This window comes from Aphelocoma coerulescens, chromosome 2 (genome assembly GCF_041296385.1).
Source record: "Aphelocoma coerulescens isolate FSJ_1873_10779 chromosome 2, UR_Acoe_1.0, whole genome shotgun sequence".
In the NCBI taxonomy this organism is placed as follows: Eukaryota; Metazoa; Chordata; class Aves; order Passeriformes; family Corvidae; genus Aphelocoma; species Aphelocoma coerulescens.
This window is the reverse complement of record NC_091015.1, coordinates 129567159-129593495: the sequence shown is the minus strand read 5'-3', so window position 1 is coordinate 129593495 and position 26337 is coordinate 129567159. Positions and strand designations below refer to the sequence as shown.

The window sequence follows — 26337 nt, the reverse complement described above, 5'->3', positions numbered from 1 at the left end:
CTATTTTCTCCAGTTTGGTTTTGGTTTTTTTAGTCTAAAGAAGTATGTTATCCTGTTGATATGAGCACAGGGAAATAGCTTCACAGGCAGTTTATCATCTCCATCTAGGGCATTTCAAGAATGAAATTTTCAGGTAAGAATTCCAAATTTAGCTTCAAAATTTCTTCCACACATTGATACATCAAGGTCTCCTCTGTTTTCATAGTTTATGAGGTTTGAAGTACTTCACTCACCTCTGGCTGAAATCCTTGCTGTGTAGAACTCAATAGGAGATCTCTCCAAGGTGAAAACTCATAACAATTTTTCTTGCGTGGTGATATCCAAAGGGTTTTTTAATGAAGGGCATCATAAACTGTGCGTGTAAATCTTTATTTATTTTCTGAAACACAGTAGCTATCTCTGTCAGAAACAAGAATCTTAAAAGGATTGAAATGGATGCACCAAGAAAAATGTTTAGGTTTTAATATGCCCACTTACTATATGATCAAATTTTGGATAAACAAGCACAGGTAATGTAAACTTCTAAGAAAATATTTCTGGAAATTTTTTTTCCATATTTTGTCTGTCTAAAATATATCTAAATAAATTCCAAACACTCATTAATGTAGTAGATGAATACATATTAAGTTTCTGATTTATTAGGATGGAACCAATCTCAGAAGCGTCAATCTGAGGTGAAGTGAGTCTGTTTTCTCCTGGCTCTGTCACTGATTTCCACCAGAAGACAGAGACCTGTATCAGTCACCAGGTAAACTTAAGCCCTAGAACTGGCAGAAAAGAAATGCAAACACTTTATTAAACACACTAGAGTGAAGGGAGAAGTTGGGAGAGCTTCCACAGACAGGACAGTAAATAGAAGTGTTTTAAAAGTCCCAGGTCATGCCTTGGTGTGCAATAAACAAGCTTCAAGGTTACTGGTCTGTCAGGGCTTGCTATGGTTGAGAGCAGAGTGAAATATCACTACAAATAATATTTGTTACCCAGTAGTCCCAACAGCAGAAATAACACCACCGATGATTTTGTAAAAGTATTTTCTTGATAGTTTGCTGCATCTTTTCCTTCACAAATTAACTCCTGTATCATCTGTAGACAGTTGGCACTTGTGGTTATAGCTTCTGGTGAAATATAAGGAAGAAACAAACCTTTGTGGTGTTGCTATTTCACAAGAGCCTATGGTTTACAGTTAGATCAATTTTGTGAAAAAGCCTGCAAGAATTGAAAGCTCTGCACACATCCCCTAGCTTTTAAAGTGGTTTCATGTGTTTGCTGGCAGGGTCTCAAGTGCACTGAGAGCTGTGTAATGAGTATTCATATATTTAGACACTGCAGCATATTTAAATGTGCAATAACTTCCTGTCTATTCATTGTACTTCTTCATGGTTAGGTTCTGACTTTCCTATGAAATTATAAAAATTTATAAATTAAAAACTATTTCTTTCTTAATGAAGTTTTTAAATATCTCTAGAAAAAGGTGGGGGCAAAAAATGTTGTTCAATATCTGGAGATGTGACCATGACAAGAGCACAGAGAGCAGCACAGACCAGAGAAACACCTGCACCGGTTGTAAAGATGTATGCATTTGCTGGCAAAAATTGAAAAACATTTTTTAAAAGAAAAATTCCTTTAAGCATCACTCCTAAATGATAAGCTTTCAAACTGTGGAAAGGTTTTGGTACTGCTGTAGTGATTGATTGAGAAGCACTGGTCAGAGTAGAGGAAAACTCTACTCAATCAAATTCTGTCAGTAATTGACTAGTAGAATCTTACCCTGTCCATCAAAACATTTCCTTTTATTAATGGCATTTGCTTATGCTCTCATCACTTAATTTAGACTTTTGGAGTCTTGCTGGTTTCCTTGACTTTCTTATCATCCAGATGCCATCATCAGTGACTAATGTGGCTCTACTGTTGTAATTGATTTAATGTCATGGACCACAATATCCTGCCACATACTATACAAATGCAACCAAGAGATGCTCCTTTCCCCAAAGAATTAACTTTCTTCTTACATAAAGACAAAACAAATCCTTACAGTCAGATGAAGGAAAATAACCATCTAACACACAGGTATAACTGGCTAAAAGAATGCAGCCACTTGTTGGACATGGATATGCTGATTTATATAGCAATGAAAACCATACTCTTGTCTTTTTTCTTCTGTTCCTGTCTTCCCAAACCACCACAGCTCATTGCTTAAGTTGTCAACCAGAATGCTGTATCCTTTAATGCCTGACCATTATAGATGTGGAGCATACATGCTTCCTTTGAAGCATGGATTTCAGGTTCAAAATCTCAGAAGAAGAGTAGGTGCCTTCTGCTTTAGACTTCTAAAAATTCTTGGGTACTTGAAGTATGTCTTTGCAGCATGTGAAGTCTTTAATCTTTACAATCCAAGAGTGACAAGCCAAACACTGCTTCACTGTCTAAACCATCATTCCAATATCCTTTTAAAATAAGTCATCTAGTAACTTGAAGTTGAACTTCTTCTTCCATTAATGGTCTTTTGCTTTAGGAATTTCAAAAAAATGTAAGTATCAGAAAGCATATAGCATGAGGAGCTGTTCAATTTATTTTCTGCGTATAGCTGAGTGATGTAGTCCTAAGCAGTTTCTCACACCCTATTCTGTTCCAATTCTTTGAACAGAAGGCTATTGAAGTCAAGCTATTATAATGAGGCAGCAATATCAAATACGGAATTTTTCTCTTTCATATCACACATAGTGGGAATTCTAAATGTGATCCTGTAAAAATTACCATATGCTTATGAGTACTGAGCAGAAGCTCTAGCTTGGTTTTGGAAATTTTTCAGAACACACAAAAACCCAGAACTTCACCTCTGCTCCTCTTAAAATGCAAAAGACTGCTTTTCCTCTCTCCTTTGAACCAGTCAGCTGAAAGCAGATATGTTTCCACCACAATTAAAAGCACAACTTACAAAACAGCTATAAGAGCAGTGTGCTTCATGTCCAGGGAACTTTCCCTCCACAATGCTACCTGGTGTCCAGCCTCTCCAGGCATGTCTGATCACTATGAGATCAACATGGTCACAGATTTTGAAATGCTTAAAATGTGCAACAAGTTACTCCTGCATGTGTGTGAACATGGCAATGGGTAAGTTTAATCTTTAGGGCAAATCTGGAGTCGCTGTTAACAAATAATGTAACATAAAAAATGACTTTTCTTTGAAAAGCACCTCCTGCAGCACATGGCTCATTTTACTCAGCGTAGTTACCTTAAAATTGAAAGTCTAATTTAAGTCATTTGGACTCTCTCCAGAGTTAACAGAGATCCTATAGGAAGCAATCCTAAGGTGTGATGCCCAAGGTAAGACTGGTAAATCACCCACCTCTCTCCATGACGCACAGTAGAAGCATGGAAGACTATGACTAAAGGCTTAACTTGCATATTTGGCTAAATTTAGATGAGAAGAATCCATCCTTAGTGCTTCAACTGCAATTATTTCCTGAAGAAATTCTGTTCTAAACAACTGCTCTGAATAGAAAAATTGTTTCTATTCATTTGTCACTTCTCCAGCTGCTATAAAATAGATACATATAACTCTATTGTCTGCTGACAGAGAAGAAAGCATTTTACACTTTACGAAAATTCTAGTCTTACATTCAGAAATATAGTCATAGGACTTCTCTAGCATACATCATACAAAGCATGCCAAATTTTCTAGATGGGAAGGAAGAAGGAAAAGCCTTTATACATTTGTTGTATGTTCTTCAATATATGAAAAACAGTTTAATTTGTTTATGCAGGCCTTACCTGCGCTGATCTTGTATCTCCCCAGTTGCTCACACTGCCTTAGCTTTTAGACAGGACTTACGATAACATAGGCTTGCTCTTTATCTCTTCTGGTTTAGGGAAAGCAGGATAAAGTCAACCAATAGACAAGAATATATGTCAAAGAAAAAATATGTTTGTATGCACATCTGAAAATTAATCTAAATTATGAATTTGTTTTACTGATATAAAATGGAAGCATGAATATTATTCTGTCACAGCTCTTCTTTGCAGCAAGAACACTGTTGGACACAGAGCTGAAATAGTTAATAAACAAATGGCCTAACATACCTACGACTGTTACCTATGCAAAAAGTATAGGCATTTAAAATATTCTTTGCTGAAACATTTTAAGAGTTTTCAAGGCCAACTACTTATGCAAATTAAACAGTTTAGTTCTGCATCCCAATTCTTCTGCTTTATTTTCCCTTCCCTACACCCAAGAAAAACCCCCTCTGCCAGAACACTGAATCCATTGGCCAAAAAAAGGGAGACTAGTGATTTTACCATTCACAGAGTGGGATCTAAACTTCCCTTTGAGTTTTATACACAGATACTCTTAGACATCTAGTCATGTGCACTTGCTCGTGAGCAAAGGAATAAAACAATGTATTCATCAGCTAACTAATGTTCTGCCAACAAATTAACTGTGCCCATACAAAAATAGAGAAAACCCAATGACACTACAAGTTACTTTTTAAATTTACATTTAAGTGATATGTTATGGTGGTGGATACAATGGAAACTGGTATTTAGTCTGTAAGGTTTATTATATACTACTTTTGCATAGAGTATCTGTCCTTAGTAGATGCTCCCTCCTTCCTTAAGACTTTTCAGGTTTTTTCTCACCACCACTATCCATGTTTATTTTCATTACTATGATATAAGATACATCTCCATTGTCCTGTGGACTATATGTAACAAGCTTACTAAAAGGCCTTTCCTTAAAACACCAGCTATACTGAAAAATGACTCAAAGGCTCATCCATTTTTCAAATCAACATTTGTGGCACCACATTTAGCAGCTCTGCAGCAGAGCACAGTGACTCATGCATCTAATGACATGATGTATGCATGGGTGTTGGAGGGGAGCCAAGTCATCAGCTCCATAAAGTAGCGGGAACACTGAAGGGGTGTGGGAGTATCTTACTTGACGAACACAGTCGGCTGTTTTTTCCATATAGTTCACATGTGCTCTAAATCTGTTTTAATAAAGTAAATATATTCTTTTCTGTTACAAATTTGTCTCTGATCTTTAAAATTTACATGCCTTTGAAGAGACTAAATTAGTATTATTTTATTTCCCAGCAGTGCAGATAAAAGTGTATGACATTATTTCTGGATTACCATGCACTCTGCCCTATTTTATGAGTCCTCTTCAGGACACCTCCAAAATGAAGTGCAGGGATCTGTATATGCAGTGTGTACCAAACCAGTGGCTGAAAAACCTAGCACTCAAATTCTACAGAGATTAACCTATGGAAAAGAGCTGCTAGTAACATTAGCAAAGGAGCATAGAGACCTAAAGGAGATGTAATCCTTCAAGGAAGTACTAAAAACCAAAACAATTTATAATCAAGTACTGTATTTCAGAATGGGTATGGTTCAGAGGGATTTCACTGGAAACATGAATTTTACATAGAATCTTCAATTTAAATTGACATGTAAAATAATTGTACACGTTTCTCTTATCCTTGCCTTTACAATTTGACTTATAGAACACCTTTAAATCTTGACAGTTTCGGTTTATCTTTTTCTCCAAGGAAAATGGTAAATTAAACATTTGTTTATTGATAAAAATTGGTTTAATTAAAATTGATTTTAAATCAAACACACACTGTGTCCACATGTAAATTGACTTACAACTAGCTCAAAAAAGCTTAGCAGAATTTGGTGTCAGAAAGATGATTACAAACTAGTTTAAATGTGTTCAGAATGGAGCTGACAATTCTATCATGAGGGTAAACTTTACATGATTATTTTTAAACTAGTGGAGTTTTAGCATGTAACTCCAGGTCATCACTCAGATCAGGGCAACAGGTAAGCCATGGCACTACTAATTGTTGTTGATTCTGTTACAGTTACTGTAATGGATCTATATTATTCTTAGCTCTGAGTACACACACAGTGAAAAGATAGCATGTGTCACAGAAGACTCAGGCCAGTGTTTGCCTTGCAGAAGTTAGTCTGTCCTAAACTTTTCCTGAAAGCAAAACCATTCATTCATATCTTTCAAAAAATGCTTTCTTTACAAAAATGCTAACTTAACTAGTGTAAATGTCATTGTAATGAGAGGTAACAATGCTGGGTTTTTCCCCATGAAAAAAAATGAGTTTCTGTTTTCTGACTAGTTCTACTAACAATAAGCGAAAGTACTCTTTACTAGTTTGCCTTTGGTTAATGTGCCACAGATTGGCTATTGACATATCTTTCAGAATAAATACATTATTGGACAAATCCTTGAACTACACTCAGGAGTCTTTTATACTCCCAACAAGAACTTCACCACTGACTTCAACAGCTGAGGTTCAGCCTATTATGAACATGTTTAAAAATGCCCAATAGAATAGAATAAATTGACAAGAAACTCTTGAGCATTGTATTTAATGAAACTTTTTAGATACCTGAAAGACAAAGCTTTAGTGGTTAAATACCATTGGGAATATCTGCCAGAAACAAAAAATGAAAAAAATAATGAAAAACAATTTGGAATATTTGAAGTCAAATGCCAGGGATCCAGAGAACTTATGGAAAAAATACAGGTTTAGTAGCCTCCCAGAGATATGGTAGCACATGAGTGATAGCTGTACATAAGAATGCTGGGGAAAATGGGCACAGTAAATCGGGGGATGATGATTCAATGTGTATTGAAACCAGGAAGAGACAAAAGATACTGTTCTTGGTAAAAATTAAAAGGAGGAAGCAAAATTATGCTATGATTGGGGTCTATTTTTCATAGCAGACTACAGCTGTATTCAAAAGGAGGAAGTTGGTGATTTTTCTGATGTATTCTGAGCAGCTGAAGAAGATTGCACATGAGATAATAATGGATTTCAATCATTTGAATACCAGTTAGAAGAACAATATGGCAGGACACAAAATGTCCACCAAATTCCTGTAGTATTTAGGGATGAAGTTTTGCTTCACAGTACAGAAGAAGTTACAAGAGGCATTACCAACTGGAACTGCATGACAAGTAGAGAGGAGCTCATTTTGACTTTAAAGGCAGAAAGTAAACTGAGTGAAAGTGATCATGACACATTTGACCAAAATAGGCTTCCCTACTCTGAGAGAAAGAGGAAGAAAAAGCATGTCAGGACTGCCAACTCTGGATTGCATTGTTATGTAGAAATACTTAAGCTAACTTTAATCAAGTTAGTCTAGGTACTAAAAGCAGGCTCATCATAACAGCATGCCATTCTATATGAGTTAATTAAACTCCTTTCTGTACAGTCTAGGCCTGAGCTCAGTCATTTAAAGCTAACCTAGATTTTCTACAGAGAACAATACACTCATTTTTAATTAAACATACAATAGCAAGCTATCTTGATGTGAACAAAAAGATGGAAAGGAAGCTGAAGTAGACTGTGTTAACATCACATTAAAAACTCTTCAAGGATTTGAAGAAAAAAGTCACAATAAGGGGACATAACTGAAGAGTAACATAAAAGAATATGAATAAAAGAACACAATTACAAAGCCTACAGTACAAAATGAGTGACAGGTAAAAAGGAGTATAAAATGCAACAAGAAAATGCTCTGGAAATACGTAAGAAGTGCCCAGATACTTAGTTGAATTTATCTTACCATAGAGTTTAAAGAAGGAATTAATTAAAAACTATGTAAATTTTATGTAGTCACGTTAATAAGGCCTAAAGAAATTTACTTAGTAATATAGCAAAAATAATCTCTGGTTGCTAAAAGACTATGTAGGTTTAAAGAGACAAGAAAAAGATAAAATGCCTCTATCTAAGGAAAGCTGGTCTAAAGCAATCCAGATTAATTTTGATGTCAAGGAATAAGCTAGAATAAATTTCACCATTAAGAAATTACCATAAGATTGTCAGGAACAGATACTCTCACACTCCTCTAACGCTCTTTTTTGCAATCAATTTCACTGATTCAGTAGAAAAAGAGAAACAGTAATTATTGTAGATCTTGAGTTTAGTAAAATTTAGACACCGTCCCATGACAGTTTCATTAAAACAAAAAGCAAAAGAAACACAATTTTCATGAAAGCACCAAGAAATAGGCATGCTGCTTACAAAAATCAAACTTGAAGAGAACCTGTAATGAGAACCCATAAGGATCTGTTGTCATTTCAGTTCTATTCAGTATTTCCATTAGTGATCTGCAAGGTGCAACAGAATATAGATATATTAAAAACCTGGTTCTCACGAACCTCGGTGCTAGAAGACAGTATCAAATTTCAAAACTGGTTTCTTAAGTAGGATAAATGTCTAAAGTTAGTAGAATGAAATCATCAAGACTAAGGCAAAATATTATACCTGAGGAGAACTTACATGTTTAGCATAAAATGGGGAGAACTAGGTGGCATTATGTTAGAAAAGGTTTTGAGCAGAAATTTTTGACACAATAAGAAAAGCAAGCTCTTTCTGGGATGTATTTGTGAATGTTCCTCTCGTGTAACACATGGGGCATAATTACCACACTCTAGTTGGTGTTGATGCCTTATACCTTAAGATAAAGGCAAAAGTCATACTGGAAAGAAGGCAGAATAAAGCTGTAAGAATAAATCATTTATGAGTGTAGTCTATAGGAAAAGTGAAAAAAATGTTTCGTCTATGAGGGGATGATATACATATCTGCACATATAAACAATTATACAAATAAGTATGTATTTACACACAAATATTTATTAAAACATATATGAGTCACATAAATATTTTTCACCTTCAAGTGCTGCAGCTCTGGGGTCCTCAACACAGGAAGGATATCTACCTGCTCGAGCAAGTCCAGAGGAGGTCACCAAGATTATTAGAGGGATGGAGCACCTCTCCTAGGAGGAAAAGCTGAGAGAATTGGGATTCCTCAGCCTGGAAAACAGAAGGCTTCAGGGTGACCTAACTGGGTCCTTCCAGTACCTGAAGCCTACAAGAAAGATGGAGAGAGACTATTTACAAGAGCATGTAGTGACAAGGACAAGGGGTAATGGCATCAAATCAGAAGAGAGAAAGTTCAGATTAGATGTTAGGAAGAAATTCTTTACTGTGAGGGTGGTGAGGCACTGGAATAGGTTGCCCAGAGAAGTGGTAGGTACCCCATCCCTGGAAGTGCTCAAGGCCAGACTAGATGGGGACCTGACCCATCTGGTCTAGTGGAAGGTGGCCCTGCCCACAGCAGGAGGGTTGGAACTAGACTTTTAAGGTCCCTTCCAACCCAAGACTTTCCATGATTCTGCAATTCCATGATTCCACTGGAAGTACGACAACAAGGAATACAGCAAAGAAAATTCAGGTTGGCTATTGGACAAATATATGTCCATAGATGCTGTTAGAAATTTGTACAAGCTACATGCAAATGTTGCATGTTTTCTTCAAACAGGTGCTTTTACAAATTGATTAGAGAAGTAGTTCAGGCAGATGATGGAAGTGATTTTTAAACTGTGATCTTTTGTCTCCTTAGATTCTGTGAAGTACTCCAAGAGGACCCTGAAAGACAATTAGCCAAAGTAAACCTGTCTTCCATAAATATACCACTTCTCATATTTATGTCCATAAATTGAAAATATTTGAGTTACATTGATCAACATATACCTGAATCTGCCTGTGCAGCGAGTACATCAGACAATCTCTTGAGGCCTAGAAGTCTATAATTATTCTAATTCCTATGGGAAAAATTATATCCCCTCTATTAATCCATTTTTCTAACTTATGAAAAAGCAGCATTTTTCTACTGCACAAGAGATCGTGTCTGTAAACACATTATAAATTGTTCAGATACAGTGGCAGTTCTATGAATTGAAGGGTTTTTATAAGAACTAAGGGATTTTACTTAACTCCTCTTTCCAGAGAGGTCTTTTTTAGGCAATGATAAGATTTGAGGAAACGGCATGAAGCCGCGTCAGGGGAGGTTTAGATTGGATATGAGGAAAAAGTTTTTCACCTAAGGGGTGCTTGGTCACTGGAACAGGCTCCCCAGGGAAGTAGCAAGTCTGACAAGAGCGCAAGAAGCGTTTGGACAATGCTCTCAGGCACATAGTGCGACTCCTGGGGATGTCCTGGGCAGGGCCAGGAGCTGGACTGGATGATCCTGATGGATCCCTTCCAACTCTGCATGTTCTGTGATTCTAGGTTTTGAACACACCTCCTGCCCGGACAGCTTCTGTCACACGCGTTACGGGCACAATGATCTCACTGCAGTGGCACTACATTTAAAACTTGCATTTAAATCCACGTAACTAAGCTCTTTCGCAATGTAAAACAGCGTGAGCTTCCCTCCGTGTGCGCCGCGGAGGCCCCGAAGGGCCGCAGAGACGCCGCAGCCGAGGGCTCAGAGCCCTAGCTGCCGACGGGCTCCATTCCCCCGGCCTTTTCCGTGTGCCACCTCCCCCGCCTCTCCGGCCGTATAAACGGGGCGGGCCGGGCGCCCCAGCCCGGCTGCGGCCGCGGCCGGCCCGCTCTCCCCGCCTCCCTGAGGCGCGGCCTGGCCCGGCCCGGCCCGGCCTGCTGTGGCGGCGGCACCGGCAGCTCGGCCGGGCGGTTCCATGGCTTTCATCCGCAGGCGGCGGCTGGAGCGGGAGCTGTACTCCAAGGAGAGGTGAGCGGCACGGCCCCGGCCGCCCCCGCTCGGCCCCGGCCCCTCGGAGGGCCCGGCGGAGCTGCGGGTGGCGGGGCCTCCGGGGAGGCCGCGGCGCAGCGCCGGGAGGAGAGCCCGGGTGCTGTGCTGCCCTCGTTGTTGTTACTGATGGGATCAGGTGGCTGATGGTTTCCCTGAGTTACGGCTGAAAGGGGGTGTAGAAAGGACCTGGGAAAACAGGAATGCTGCTTTCCTTGCATAAACTGCATGAAAAATAGTGTCTTGTAGATTTTTGTATATTTGTTTGTTCTCAGATGTGCTTGTGGCATGGGGCTTTGCTTCACTGTAGTTTGCTGGGATTTTTTTCTTTTTTTTTTTTTTTTCCTTGAACGCTATAGTCAGTATATGGTCAGCCTTTAAATTACAGACTCTGTGCTGCCTCTTTAAAGTGTTAAATTCAATTAGCCCGTTCTTGCTTGCTGACTGTAATCTTTGTTTTGTTTCTGAACGTACAACAAAGGCTTGTCACACATACTTGAGTGTATCCTGAATTTACTCTCTTATTTTTACGTAGTGTCCCACTTTCTTTTACCTGGCTTAGCTGTATCTGTCTTGTCACAAAGTTTCAAAATCTTTTGCAAGCTTAATATTTCCACGTAGGAAATCTCTGTGAGAGCAGTAGGTCGGCATGGGTCACACAGCAGAAGGACACATTGCCTTCTCTGGAGGGATCAGGGATCCCCGGTTGTCTCCTGCCGCAGGAACCAGGCGGACAGCAGGCTACTCCCGTGCGAGCCTGTGCAAATTCCTCGCGCAGGTCTCTGCTGGCTACACAGCACTGTTTATTGTTGATGAGAAAACCACATGATGAAGAGCTGGACTCACTCTGTCCATATAAATTCTGATTCATAGCTGTACAGCCCATGAAGCTACCACATCCTCTGAAGTGTTTGTTTTTTGGTTTTTTTTTTTTAAGTACAGATGTGTTCTGGATCACGTTTTGTCTTCTTGTATATCTCGTTTCTTTGGGGGGCTGCTCTAGTTTCAGTTGTGTGTAAGGGGCTGCAGGGAGAAAGGACAAACTTTCTGTTTAGAAGGAAAAGAGAACTGTTTTTAATTGTAAAGTAAAGCATCTTAATTGTAGGAAAAGCAAGTAAAATGACTGTGTTAGCTGTGTTACGGATTTAATGTAAATAGTATATATATATATTTTTTTTTTTTTTGAGAAGCTAAGAAAAAAAGGCCAAAACTCATCAGACTTGTTCCAAAGAACCCAAGTGGGATCTAAATCACTTCTAAAAAGCCGTGAGAACAAACTCAGCATATCAGTGTCATCATTACTGCTATGCAGTTATTGATGAGAACTCTTTTTCTTTGCTCATACTTGACAGACTATCAGGATCTTATTTCAGTTTGTAATTTGACCACTTCATGGAAGATTAGTGTCATTCACATTTGCACTGGCAGATTTTCCTATATCTGCAAACCCATTTCTCTGTTTCTTCCCCATGCCTAACAGTTGATATTAGTATAAAATCCAAGTACATTCATGTTTTGTACCCTATATCAGATCCCTGCCTCTCCCTCTTTTCCTGTGCTTTTCTCAATTAGGAAATCTTAAAAGCATTTAAGTGATTTAAAATACTTTGAGCTTTGAAATATCAGATCAGAAACACTGTATTTTTGGTGCATGTTGTCCTTACAGTTCTGCCTTAAAGCAGCAAAAAACCAGCTTGCTATGACTTAATTGAAGGGACAAGTTCTGAGAATTTTTTGCCTACGTGCTGGGTAGTTGTTACAGACACCAACTTCTGCTTGAAGGCATTTACTTGATCTTTGTGTCCTTGGTGTAGATATTTCCTAGTAAGATGAGCAGGACTTTTAAAAATTTCGTGGCAGCTGTATTTGCTGTGTGTTTTGGTTTGGGGTTTCTTGGTTTTTTTAGGTTTTTGGTTGGTTGGCTTTTTTATTACTTGTACATCGCTTTCTACAAAACTTTAAGCTGTAAAAGTTCCGGTTAGGAGTACTGTGAAACTTGGTAAGTAAGAAGTTAATCTTCTTATGCAGTTGCTTTGGAGGGAAGGAAGATCAGATTAGTTTTAAGTGATCTGAAAAAAAATGTTTCTTCTTCACTAATTAGTTAGTCCACTTTAATATCTGATTACATAAACCTTCTTTTCTAAGTGCCATTTTCTAGTAGAAAACAAGAAAGTGCTGAAATGTCCTGTGTGCAGGACAGTTTATTTAATCCCTAAAATACTCATCCTTCATGAACAGCAATCCCTTTTTTGCAAACAATTTTAGTTACAAAACATCAAGTTAGATGATGTGGTGTTTGGCTCAGGTTGTTGCTTTCTTTATAAATTGATTTCTCACTTCTGTTGGCAGTGTGCCCAAATGGAGGCAAGTGTAAACACTTGATACAGGGGCTCTCTATAAAGTTCTGCTGGTTGTCTTGCCTGCTGCTCAGCTTCTTGTGTGAGGGGTTCATCCCTTCTGCTGGAAACATCACTCACATGAAGCAACCTACTGGCAGCATGTAGGTGCTCCAAATGGATCTTCGATGTGATGGCTGCTGGGGCATTGGGATTATTTATTTACTTATTTTAAATCAGTAGCCTTATCTTACTCTCTTGAGACAAAATATGCATAGTGAAGGTTTTTATCCAAACACCAGTAAATGAGTCCTACAGCTGGCCTATAGGTAATTTGTTCTTGTTGGGAGGAGGTTTAATTTTAAAATTGGTTTTGCATAGCTGTGGGCTGCCCTGCTTTTTCATCCCTGACAATTTCCTTCTGTTATCAGAATTGTACTTCCAGTATCAAGTCAAGTGATTGTGCAAGGTGTGTTGGATCAGCCACTTGAAACCCTTCTGTCCAAGTAGATTTCCAGTATGTGCTTTTCTGATGAAAGGGTGAAAATAGTAAGACTTCAATCACAGACTATGAATTTAAAGCAGGATCAATGGGTACCTTTGCTGAGTGGTATAAACAGGATTTTGCCATGGCACAGGCCTCTGCATGGACTTTCCTGTGTCCAGTTTGAATAAGTCCAGTGCTTCGATTGGTAGGTGAGATTGGTATCTAAAATAAACTGTGGACTTGTTTTGTTTTCTTTTCCTCCTAGATGTTGTTGGATCTCTGAGTCTTTTTTGAAGTATAGAGGTACATGCACATCAAGCAAAATAACATTAAATTCTCAAGTAGACTAAGCCTGATGCAACACACTTTTGTTTGCAGGATATTTTGTAGCATCTTGGCAGGACTTAAAAACCCCAGGTTGTAGTTTTTAAAGAGTGATTGGCTTCTTAGCTGCATACTCTGAACAATGCTAGGAATGTTTGGGTGCCTTTGGGTTCCCAAACCTTGTGTATTGGGAATGACATCATACGAGCTGAAGTTTTGCAAGTGTTTTCCTGATACTTAGTGCTGAGTTTTCCTATGCGTCTTGGGTGTGATGTTGACTCATATTCCTCAGACCTTTTCTGAATGGCAATTATATGGGAGCTCTTTGAAAAAGGCAGTGAGTTCTGTTTTTCTTGGCAAGATAGTTACCTTTTTCTTTTTTCTACCTGGAGCTGCTTCTCAAAGGAATACTGATTCCCTTCACAAGGAAATACCTTCCAAGTGACTGGCATATGAATTTTCCAGTTATTCTATTCTTTTTGGGACTATACAATGACAGGAATTTGAAATAGGTCTTCAAGCAAAATTATGTTGGCATGCTTTAATTTACCTCTCCTCTTAAGTGTAGGTGCTTACCTTTAAAGCTCAAACGTCTCCTCATAGACTGTTAAAAGATTAACTCTTTACTCCACCAGGTTCTGTATACTTTTAACCCTGTGTGGAAATTGAGGATGTTCCAACACCAAAGCTCTTAAAGCCTTCATTAAAGTTATCTGGGGGGATGTAGAGATGTGTGTGTGTACACTATACTGGTAATCCATTGCTGTAGCTCCTATACCCCAAACATATACCCTCACACAGGCACAACTATGGCTGAAAATCTTCTTTCCATTTTGGATCTGGGAAACTCCTTGTGTTATTTAAGTTGGTGGTGTTGGTTTTTCCAGCTACGTGAGTTATTATAATAGAAGATATTCCCTTATCTAGCATGTTAGTTCTTCCTCCTCCAAGCTGCTGCTGCTGTTGATTTTTGAATGCAGAACTTGCATTAAACCTGAGTTGTAACAGTTTGAGTGCCTTTCCCACTCTAAAGCTCAAGGCTTTGCCATAGTGGTAGTGGTGGCTACCGATTTATTTTACCTTAGAAAGTGGAACTGCCTCTTTCCCAGAATCTCTGACAGCAGTACTGCTGCACAGGTTTGCTGCATTCCGAAGGGTAGTCTTGTTCCTTACAACCTTGTTCTTGTGCCTGACCCCTTCACATGCTACTGATTCTGGTATTCCGTGCACCCTTCCATGTGCAGAACTATCCTGGGAAAACTCCACAGCTCTGAACAGAAGCTTGTATTATGGCCTATCTGCTAATGTGATAACTTTTTAAGTCAAAATTGGCTGGTCTCCACAACTGGAAGTAGTTTTTGAGGCATAAGAAGTGTGTGGGACCAGCAAAGTTACTGAAGCTGCTTTCCCCCCCCCCCCCCCCCCTCAAGTTCCATTTTTCAAATATTACATGTAAATAAGAAAATACAGTTATCTTGGAAGTTCTCTGAAGGTTTGTTTGCTGTTGGTGAGACACTGGAGACAAAGACTGGACTGTTAAGAAGCTATAGTATAAGGCATTGAACATCTTCTAGACCCTCTACCCTTATAGCTACTTCCATGGAGTTTGAACTTTTTTTTTAAAATCTTGTCTAATTTGTCTCTTTGTCATTTTCAGAATAACACATTGGGGTTTTTTTGGATAGCCTAGTATGTCAAGTTCATTGTACAAGAAAAAAAGGTCGATAATCCCCAGACATGTCTGTGGCTTACTAACTTCATCAGTGTGTTGCAAAGCATAAAATAGCATTGTGACCACAACATTTGTGAACATAAACCTGTTCTTATTCAGAAGCAAGCATAAAAATATCCTGTAATAAGCTTTGAGGTATGAATTTTATTTCTTAATTTCGAAGGATTTTGTGTCAACAGATATTTGAGTTGCTTTCCAAGCTATAGCATTACCTTTCTCTAAGTAGATTTTTAATAAACACTCATTAATGATTTATACTTGGGAAGCTTCAAGTAACAATTGGGTTATTAATTTTGAAAATGTATCAAAATGAACCAAATGCTGATAATAAGAAAAAAGTCTCAAATTTGATCCTTTTCTGTTTGCCTGAAAAAGAACTTTGTGATATTTATTTATTACTGTATTACAGGAATACAAAGTTTTAGATCACCAGGCAAATGTATTTAACAGAAACTGAAGGGATCTCCTAAAAATGTGTAAGAACCAGAACTGGGTTTTGTTTGTTGGTTTGTTGCTTGATTTTTTTTTTTTTTTTTTAGTTATTGGTTCTGGCTGATAATTTAAAATTAAAAAAAAAACCAAAACAAACAAACAACAAAACAAAAAACCAACCCTTTTTCATTTTAGATTCCAAAACATTTTTGTACATGACCCAGTTAAAACTTACAATTTGCCTGACTAACCACTTAGATTGAGGGTTTTTTTTCCTCTTGGGATCAGACTTGAAGGCAAGAAAGGGTAGACTGGGGACATTGTTACTTGTCTTGACATTGGTTTTGTGATCCAGGCTGTTATTCCAGGTCAGTGTGATAAAGTCATAGGCTTAGTGTTTGCTGTTAATTACACAGCACTGGGAGCAGTACAGCTGCTCAGTGGCTGAAGACCAAAATACAATTTTCAACTGTTACAGGTTTAACCAGTTTCTTATACAGGGTATCTCATGCATTCTCTTCCTACTATTTATTTATTTATTTATTTGTAGGTCTTCCTGTCATGTGCAGAATTAAATTTCTATTTTAGATCTATATTAAGTGTGCATACAAATTCTAGTTGTAGGACCACATAGCAGCTGATAGTATATAAATTTGGTATGCCAGTCATCTTGATATCTTTGGAATACCTCCTTTAGCTCTTTGGAAAGCAGTCAGCCCAAAGCCCAACTGCTTAGTTGTGCACTGAAGATCCCATTGCTGTAATTTTATAACTATTATGATTGATGTCCTTTCTTTTCAGGCCTTCACAACACTGTTTGCCTACTTATGCAACATGCCATAGACTGATCCGTACCCTTGCGACCTTGGTAGATCTAGATACTTGTTAAACCTCCTGGCAAGCCTGAAGTATCATCATGTGCTGTGATGGTTCTCAAGAGGGGCCCTCTTGATACAGTAACTATCAATGGCTCTGTTTATGTAAAAGATGTTTCTTCTGTGAAGATAAAAAGCTCTGATGTACTCTAGTAACATGTGATGAAACTTGACTTTTCTTTTCTTTGACAACTCTATGGATCATTAACACAGGCAAATGAAATTTAAATACTTGCGCAGTAAAGACTGAGATGAGTTGAGAACTCCAGAAGGTTGTGCCGGAGATCATGCATCATAATCTCCAGAGTTCATTATTAGCAGTAGCTTGAACTGGTCTAGATTTGTTAACCAATAGCTGAGATGCAAGTGTGAAAATTTTGCTTTCACTTATGGTATCATGTCTATTTTAAAAGGGGCAGTTTTTGTGGCATAGTCTGGGGACAGGCAGTAAGTTTGTCCCAACTGCAGTGGGTGCTTGAGAGAAGTAGAGACTTGTGATTGCATTTGTGGAAATTTGATATCTGGCTCTGTCTGCCTGCAGAAGTGACTCATGGCAGCCTGAAAATATAGGAAAATGCAGTTAGAGTGAATGGACTTGCATGTAGAGTAGCAACAAGCATAGAAATGCCAGGAAGAGACTTCAGATCTACATGGAAGGCTCTGTGGAGCGTGGGAGGGGAAGATAAAATGTGGAAAATGCACTTAGCCTATATGATATACAATGTTTGAGGGGAAAAATGCTTTAACAGTTGCCAGCACAGCAATACAACCCATTTTCAAGACAGGAAGGCTGAGGTCAGTGAGCAGATTATTGCACAGGAGGTCGCTGATCTCCAGCAAGAAGCTCTACAGCGATGCTGTCTCTGTAAACCTAGGAGTGAGTAGTCATGTGGAAGAGACACAGAGAATAGCAAAAGGATAAACTGGATACTGCTAGCAAACGTGGTATTTTAAAAGGAATAAACCTACAGTTTCCCCACAGTACCTATTTAGCCTATATGAAGAGTTTATCTTGAGTTTTTGTGCATATCTGTTCTTCTTTTGTTTTCTTCATGAAATCATCTGGTTCAGCAGCAGTGAGTGTTATGCTAAGGAAAGAATACCTCAAATTCTTGCCCACAGCTTTCGGTTTTGGGAAGGTGAATTGATTTATAAAGTGACAAGTATAGAGATACAATAGTTTCATGGAGATAGTTATAATGAAAAATTGCAAAGAGAACTCTCTTGGTTTATGTCTTTTGGCTTATGTTAAGCATATTATAGTTACTGTGAATGACAACCAATGTTTTGATGTAAAAACATGGCTTGTCTGAATACATAAGGGATGCCTGCCTTTACCAAAAACTTAAAAAGTCTAGTAATTACCAGTGCTGTCAACAGGTGGATTTGGAAAGAATATAAAAATGTGAGGAGTTTGTTAAAAGAATAGGTGGAGACAAAGGAAAGAGACCAAGAATGAAGAATTTCAGAAATTAATTCTGTTGAACAGATGTTAGTTTTCTTGGAAAATAATTAATTGTGGGACCATAAGTGCTATTCTCTGAAGCTCATGTTCCCTATGTGAATAGTGGCTGTTTTATGATGAAAGTGAATAGATTTTTTTTTCTAAAAAATCTGGGTGCTATGTTTGTCCTTGACTTTTTTTTATTATTTAAATATTTTGGCTTGTGGATAATAAATTGAATGTATATGCTTATACATACTAGAAAGAAGAGCGTTCTACTGGTGAATTGCTCTTTATACATCCTAACATGGCTTTATTGAAAAGCTTTAAAAATGTGATAGAACTTGAAAGATCTGAGTTTGCAAAATCAGAAATTTTAAGTTTGTCCCAGATGATTTCAACTGGATATGTTGAAAAATGGGATTTAATGGTAACTGTGTGGAAGCGACTACATTTCATATCCTGAGTATAATGCCATATGGTACAGAATAACCCTTGGGTCACTTGGGGTCAGCTGTCCTATCTGTGTCCCCGCCCAGCTCCTTGTACACCTCCAGCCTCCTCACTGGTGGGGTGGGGTGAGAAGCAGAAAAAGCCTTGACTGTGTTTAAGCATACTCAGTGATAACAAAAACATCTCTGAATTATCAACACTGTTTTCAGCACAAATCCAAAACAAAGCCCCATGTAGATAGTGAAGAAAATCAAGCCAAAACCAGCACAATGGGATAATAAAAAAAACTGTTTTCAAGAGGGGAGAGGTAAAGATAAGGCTATTTTGAAAAAGCAGTAGAGCAGTAGGACAAAGTATCTTGGATACAAGAACAGTTTTGAGTATATAGACCCACTGTTACTTGTAGTTACAGTAAACCTTTCTTTTTTGTTGTTATGTTCTGTTTAATATAACAACCGCAACACAAATCTTTAAGTGCACAAGATGTATTTTCAATAACACTATCTTTTCCATTGTGAAATATGCTTTTTTAATGAACAGGCTGTTCGATTCACTCAGTTCATTTTGTGAACTCTTGACATATTTACTGCTGTTTGAATACTGCTCTGGGGACACTTGGTGTTTATTAGTGTTTTCACAGGCATTTCTAGTGAAGCACATCATGAACAAAGTACAAAAAGCTCAAAGTGTGGGTGTAAATAAATACTAAGTGCTTGTGCAGATCAGATCAGTGCTGCCCACAGACAAGTTGTACTTGCAACTGAAGTTGTTTTTGCGTCTCCTGCTGTGCCAGCAGCATGCATTGGCATTCTCTACAGCTGAAACACTCAGTGACCAAGTGCTCACCCTGTTAGAAAGTTGGTGAGTTTCGATCACTTGCAGCAATTTTAGTTAAGTTGGTAGAGAAAGCATTTTCATGTTCCCCCTGATCTGCCCTGTTTGCATTTATTTGGTACCAGCACTGGCATTGCTATGATCCTGAAATTAAATACTTTAGAAGACTTCAGTTTCCTATTTTTATTTTGTTGTTGTTGAGGTTTGTTGTTAATCACATTAATCCATGAACAGGCTTCTTGGGGGGTTGAACAGAGGTACAGAGGAAGTACAAAATGTGGTTGGAGAGGAAGGTAATGCTTCCTCAGAGGGCGTCCATCGAGTGACTCAGCTGTGTTGTAAAATCTGTGCCAGTGTTTTCACTTAACGTTTTAGACCAATGTAATTTGGCTTGGCTTCAAAACAATCTAATTCCATCCATTCTAAGTGATTAGTTCCTGCCCTTCTTTTTTGTCATTGCACATTCTGACTGGCATAGGGCTAAAGCAGAAAGCCTAACTATATTAGAATAGTTTCCACCTGAGGCATCAGAATCAAATATCTAACCTTACATATGTTGGAAGAGCATCAATTGATCTTCATGTGTAGACAAATTTTCCATATAGGTTGTTATTTTAAAGAGCTAAATTAATTTATTATTGGGGTGTGGCACAGCAAAGAGATCAGTGAAGGCTTTCCAAAGACCTGATATGTTTTATTAAGAGTACTAACTGTTACAGTATTTTCTCTTAGAATAAAAGATTCTCTTTTTTTTAATTTGTAGGTTTTCACTGCTTCTTCTTAACCTGGAAGAATATTACTTTGAACAGCACACAGCTAATCATATTATAAATAAAGATTGCAAAGATGAAAGGTACAAAACTCTTACATACCATAATTTCCTGCAGTCATTCTAGGCTCATGTGTCTTGAACACATGCACAACTTTTTTTGTTGTTGTTCCTTTTAGAAAATTCAGAGGCTCCCTAAAAATCTGTTCAAAGTCAATTATTTTTGAACCAGATGACAATATCCAGCCCATTATCAAGGTAAGTGGTGCAAACTTAAATTTATTGGTAACTTAAGAGTCTCTTTAAAAAGCTTTTAAGAAAGAGTGTGTGTTTTTATGACTTGCTGCAGATACCATTGAGAGATTGCATTAGTATAAAAGCCCCAGAAGATAATGAAGCAAATAACCCTTTCACACGGTAGGTAAATTTGGGACACTGTATGTATTTAACTTCCTTTAAAGCTGAAATGCCCATCATTTCAATATCTTATTTACATTTTAGGAATACATCTGGAGGGATTTCTGTTGTATGTAGCCAGGTAAGACCTGCATATAACAGGTTCTTGATCTATAAATGGGTGAGGTTACATAAATGAGCATGCTTACATTCCTTAATGGTATTATTCCTCAAAGCTGTAGTCCAAGAGTGGGAAGTTAACTGAAAGCAAACCTAATTAATGTCAAAAACTTAGCATTAATGTGAAACTGTTGATACTGGAAATTGCAAACTGTTAATGACTTCATTAAGTCATTAATTCAATAAAGTAAACTTTTTGCCCTGTTCATTTTATAATGGAGCTTAGGGAAACCTTAGAACTGAATGAAAAAGGAGACAAGACTCTAATAAAACTTGTTATTAGTCATCTTTAGTTTGGTCTTGTTACACTGCTTTCATCTGCTTTCTTCAGCATGTTGTGGTAATGGCAAAGCCATCTCAGTCCCTGTGGTTCAGCTTTGTGAAAACTCTGGACTGTGCTGTATCTCCACCAAATAGTTTTCAGAAGCTGTCCTGAAATATTGTCTTTGAGTTGTGATTGTGGATATATTAATTCTTAAAGTTAACCAAGGGGATACATTTCAAATTTTGATAAATTGCAGTTGATAGGTGTTCCAAAGCTGCAAAAGGTTTTAAAAAAAAAAATCATGTTTTCCTTTCAGGATAGAAAAGAGTTGAGGGAGGGAAATATGATTTTAAATATTCTTGTGTATTTCTAAAATCTGTCTTTATCAACGCCCAAAATTTATAGCCTTGCTCAGGTACATGCTGCAGCAGTCTAAAACAAATTCAAGCATTTAATATTGTCTGTGCCAGAGGAGTTTGTGGTCTGTGTTGAAGTAATCAGGATACTTGATTTCATTTTGAAATTGCTTCTGTGAAAAATGCTGTGTAATCTATTTCTTGAGTTGGCAGGTTTTCTTGTTTATTGAGTGATTTTAAAAAAAGTATTTCTAGCTGCTCCGGGCAATGCTTCCACCATGCATCATTACTATATGTTCTGAAGTACAGGTGATTATAAGAAACACCTTGTAGGAAAGAGGAATTAAGTTTTAAGATGGTAAATGTTGTTAGCACCCCCCACTCCTCCCATGTCTAGCTTGCCAGTCATCTTCCTATCTGTGAGGAAGTGTTCTGAAATAGTTGGGTGACATCATAAATGCTGGTATTTTGTATAGAAGGCATATGGACTTCCAAGTGTCAAGTAGTCACTAGCTGTAATTATGACAAATCATGATCTAATTAAAAATATGGTTTTTAAGTAGAATTTTGGCCTTGTAGGAAACTGCCCATAGCGAACATTTGGAACATCTTAAAAATCTTTGTCTTTTGGACTCAGAAGAAATTTTTAATACATAGCTGGATAAACAGCTTTTCTTTATGTAACAGACAACTTAGAACTAATGGCTTTAAAATATATTAAATGGGAATAATAATTTGAGATTCAGTATATTTTCTTGAGATAAAATTGGGGGAAATCCTCCAAAATAGGAAATTAATACAGTATGCTCAAGGTTTTGCTCAGCTTACAAGTAAAAAACCACAAACCGTTGTGTCTTCTTATGTAATGTGGAGTACTCAGTATAGTTATCCTGCAGAAGAGCAATGAATGTAAAGCAGGTTTCTCATTCTGATTCTCCCTTGGCCTGATTCAGGTCTGTACATGCTGATGTCAGATGAAAGACACTAATTACCATTGATTTTTAATGTAGCACTTAGAGAGGCGTGCTGAGCTTAGAGGCTTCTAAGCCTACCACTTGCTTTCTTCTAGCTGGATGTCTCTTGGAGTGGTTGTGTGGTGAAGGTTGGCTCTGTTGTCAGCTGGTGGGAATGGGGAAGGCTCTGTGTAGCAGCCAGAAGGATTCCTGATAGAGAGGATGGTACACATCCATTCTTGCAAGTTTAGTACTTGCCCTTGGTTTGAGGCTGCTGCCATGATGCCTTGGAGCATAGAACCGCAGGTGTGCTACCTGTAGGAAGGAAACTGAGGCTCTGGAAAGGACCTGTGTTCAACCAACTCTCTTGGGCCAGGAGTAGAACACAGTAGGTTATGCAGTCCAGTGTGTTTTGTTTAGTTCAGACCCAATCCTGAGCTTAGGCCTGAGATTTAGCAAGTTTGAGCCTTCTCTACAAGCAGAGCGAAACTACAACTTATTTCTGGGTTGTCACCTTTCAGGTGCTGAATAGTAAGGCACAGCATACAAATTAGTGTGCTAGCAGTCAGGTCTTTTTATAGGAGTTGAGAATGTTCTGAAGAAGAGAGTAGTTTTATGTGGGTTTTGGAGAGGGAAGATGCTCTCAGATATGAGGCTAGCACCAGAGAAATAAAACTGTTCAAAAGCATGGTATTGCATGAGGGGAGGAAATCTGGTGTTCATTATGATTGGAGCTGGAAGCAAAACGTTTAGCAGCAGCAGCAGAAGGGCATTCATTTGAGAAAGTTTGCACAGTGTATGTTGTGAGTTGCTAGCCTGGGGTAATTCCTGTTTGGACAGAACCTTGAGGCACTAGAAGAGGGGGAGGATCTGCCCCACTGAATGTAGCTGAGTGTATTTGCTTTAGTATTGCGATTCCTTAAAGGTCATATGATTAGGATAAAAGCCCACTAATTGACTGTATAAGTAAGCCTCTGAACTAAATTGAACTCTGCCCTTCTTGCAGTTGGCTGATATAAAAGCTTATTGTTTTTCTGCAGTTTATCTAGGGTAGTTAAAGCAGGAAATTACAACCTAGTGTTTTGCTTGCTTAAACAGTGTTTTTAGCTTTGTATTTACCAGTACTTCTGATTAATTTTATTATTTTTTAAGGTGTGAATCTGTAATGTCTGTTACTATTTCAGGTTTTTCTCATTAAAGAAAGAAATGTTATTGCACCCTATAAAACAGTAAGAGTAAGTATGTATTTTTTCACTGTTACTAGAAAAAAAGTTTTGTAAGGATTTATGTTCTTATTTCTGAAAGAGTAAGATAATTATCATTTGAGGAATATGACAATAAAGCTTTAAAAAAAGTAATTGCATATTGAAAAAACATGTTGGAATTCTTCTGTGATGGCTTTCTGATACTTCTTGGAGGACATGCTGCAGACTTCACACTTGCCATTTACCTTGATGTGCAGCTCTATGGGCTCAACAGAGCTGTCAGCCGGCTGCTGTGTACAGTGGACATTGCATCCTGGCTAAGTGGCTTCTCCTCAGTTCTGTTCAGACCTGAGGATGAGAGATGGATAATTGACATTTCCCAGCTGAGTGCTTCTCAGTTCAAAGAAATGGCAGGTGAGGCTGCTCACAGCAGAAATTGGAGCTTACTCCTGGTTGTTTTCTGCTGATGGGTTCGGTCTGCTCCGATTCTGAGCCTGGAGGCTTCAAGGCATACAAGTAAGGGTTCTTTGCTTAAATTGTGAGATTAGTTAAGACAAAAACACAAAATAAAAATTCAGAGTTAATTAACATATTGCCCAAGAATTGAAAAAGACAGAATTATATTTCTCAATGTATTTGTTCAAGTAAGAAATTTCAAGAATGATGGGGTCCCTAAATTTGCATTACTGTAGTCAACAGCAGAGAGGCAAGAGAGGATCTCTGTTCTCTCAACAACTGCTTGGGGTTGGTTTTGTGATTAGATCTGCCTTTAAACTAGGACTTTAGATTATTTTTTTCTTTGTTTGTTTTATTCCTGTAATTCTTCATATGTTGAACTGTTTTGTCTTCTAGTCCTTCCATGATCTGTTTTGCAGCCATGTGCAAGATTTATTAAGTATCACACAAATACCTTATCCCGTTGCCAACACAGTGAAAAAGAAAAGAATGAGAGGGGTTGTTTGGAAAGCTTTTCACTTCATTTTCTCCTAAGTTATGATTCATCCACAGCTAAAACATTCCTGACAGTTAACCATTACAATTTACTTTGCTAAAGTGCAGCTACATTTCTGTATTTTTAAACAAGAAATCTAGTTCACCTTCAATCTTTTCTGATTTTTTTTCTGTTGCTGCTAAATATCTTGAATTGTTGCCAGTTCCATATATGTCACTAAGTGCTGGAATTGAGAAATACATTTTATCTTTCGTGTCTTTCTTTGATTGTTTCAGATCAGTTACAAAATACTGAGCTGTTGTCTTTGCACACGGCTGGAGAGCTACAGAGACAAAAACTTTCACATTGTTGTCTGTAAGCAATCCTTGTAGACCATTCACTAGGATTTCAGAGAGCTGTGGTTTTTTCCTGTTGAAGGAGAATGATGCTCTGGGTGAAATGTTATGAGGCTTTTATCTAAATTGCTACTGGATTTCATGTGTCCCTATGATCCAGTTCCATTTGCTTTTTGAAGCATGCTTTCCTCTTGCATTGCTGTCAGTTCAGCTCAGATCACATACTAATGTATGTGAAGATCGTCTAGATTTTCATGTCTTCCTTCAGTTTAAAATTAATCCAGTTGTATCTACTGATCAGGGTCTTGTTGTAGTCTTACTGATCACTTTGTTGGCTTTTTTAAAGTCTAGCCTGAGAAATCACAAAACCCTACAGAAACACATTTTATACAGTTTTATACTACAGTCGGGTCATGAAAGGATCCAACATTTGCTAAACATGAGTTCTGTGTAGAGTTAGTCCCAGTTGATCCATATACATACTTTTAATATATTTAAGTTAAAACCAGAAATATGTACTATAAAATGACACTTAAGAAAGCTGGGAAAACTTTGTAGGGGAAAAATGAGTGTGCCACCCATGCTAGGTGATGTTAGTGAGGCTTTTGTAAATGACTAGTCAAAATAGGCTGCGATTAGATTTGGGATCTTTCCAGCTCAAAATTACTTATGTAGATGACAATGACTAACTTTTTCAGCCTAGTCTTTAAAGATTTGATGGGCTGGCGTCTTTTATCTGTAAGAAATACAATAGTTGTTTAAATGTAATATGTCATTTGCTAGTTCTGTATTTGCGTGTGTTAAAAATAGATATTAAAATAGGTACTACTTCTGCATTTACTGGTGTTTGCACTACATTAACTTGTTCACTTCAAAGCTATTGTGCTGTATTGTATTAAACAACAGACAAAATACTGTACAGAGAGCTTTCCACAGGGAAGATATATTTGTAAAGAGAAAAAGATCAGGTTTTACATCTGCTTTTGGAATCTTTGAGATACAGCACAATCTTTAATAGCATAGTTTTATCAGGTTTTAGAGTTTCATTATTTAAGGGTTTTTATTTTAGTTTAGCTTGATTTTATTTTTTTTTTCCACTGAGTTCTGTTTGAAATTAATTTGTAGTAAAAATACTTTTAATTTTAGGGTAGAACAGAACACTTATTCCAACTGGATGTTGCTGGGAAAGTAGGAGATGTTGTGCAAACTCTACATCAGGTATGTGGTTATTTGGTATCCCTGCATAGTTCATCACAGCATCCTTTGATTTTAAATTTAGAGCTTTATTTGTTTAAGGTGAAAACCTTGTAGTATCTATTTTTAAAATGTAGAATTAAACACAGCAGCTAGTTCTGACAGCTGTTGTAAGTGACCTTTTTATTAGCTTTTACGCAGGGTGGTAGTATGCAGACAAAGTAGTAA

The 26337-nt window shown here is 37.7% G+C and overlaps 1 protein-coding gene across 3 annotated transcripts in view; it reads left to right on the top strand.

The window, feature by feature from the left end:
• Positions 1 to 10388: 10388 nt before the first annotated feature.
• NSMAF (neutral sphingomyelinase activation associated factor) overlaps positions 10389 to 26337 on the top strand; it is a 39514-nt gene continuing 23565 nt past the window's right edge. The window contains exons 1-7 of one of the 3 annotated variants that reach the window (XM_069004802.1): positions 10389 to 10569; positions 20268 to 20357; positions 20453 to 20531; positions 20623 to 20690; positions 20775 to 20811; positions 23608 to 23658; positions 26062 to 26133. In XM_069004802.1, coding sequence (XP_068860903.1) covers positions 10517 to 10569; positions 20268 to 20357; positions 20453 to 20531; positions 20623 to 20690; positions 20775 to 20811; positions 23608 to 23658; positions 26062 to 26133 — 450 coding nt within the window. In that variant the 5' untranslated portion in view covers positions 10389 to 10516. Of the gene's footprint in view, positions 10570 to 20267; positions 20358 to 20452; positions 20532 to 20622; positions 20691 to 20774; positions 20812 to 23607; positions 23659 to 24791; positions 24935 to 26061; positions 26134 to 26337 lie in introns of those variants that run through there. The other 2 variants (XM_069004803.1, XM_069004804.1) reach the window with 2 other exon arrangements.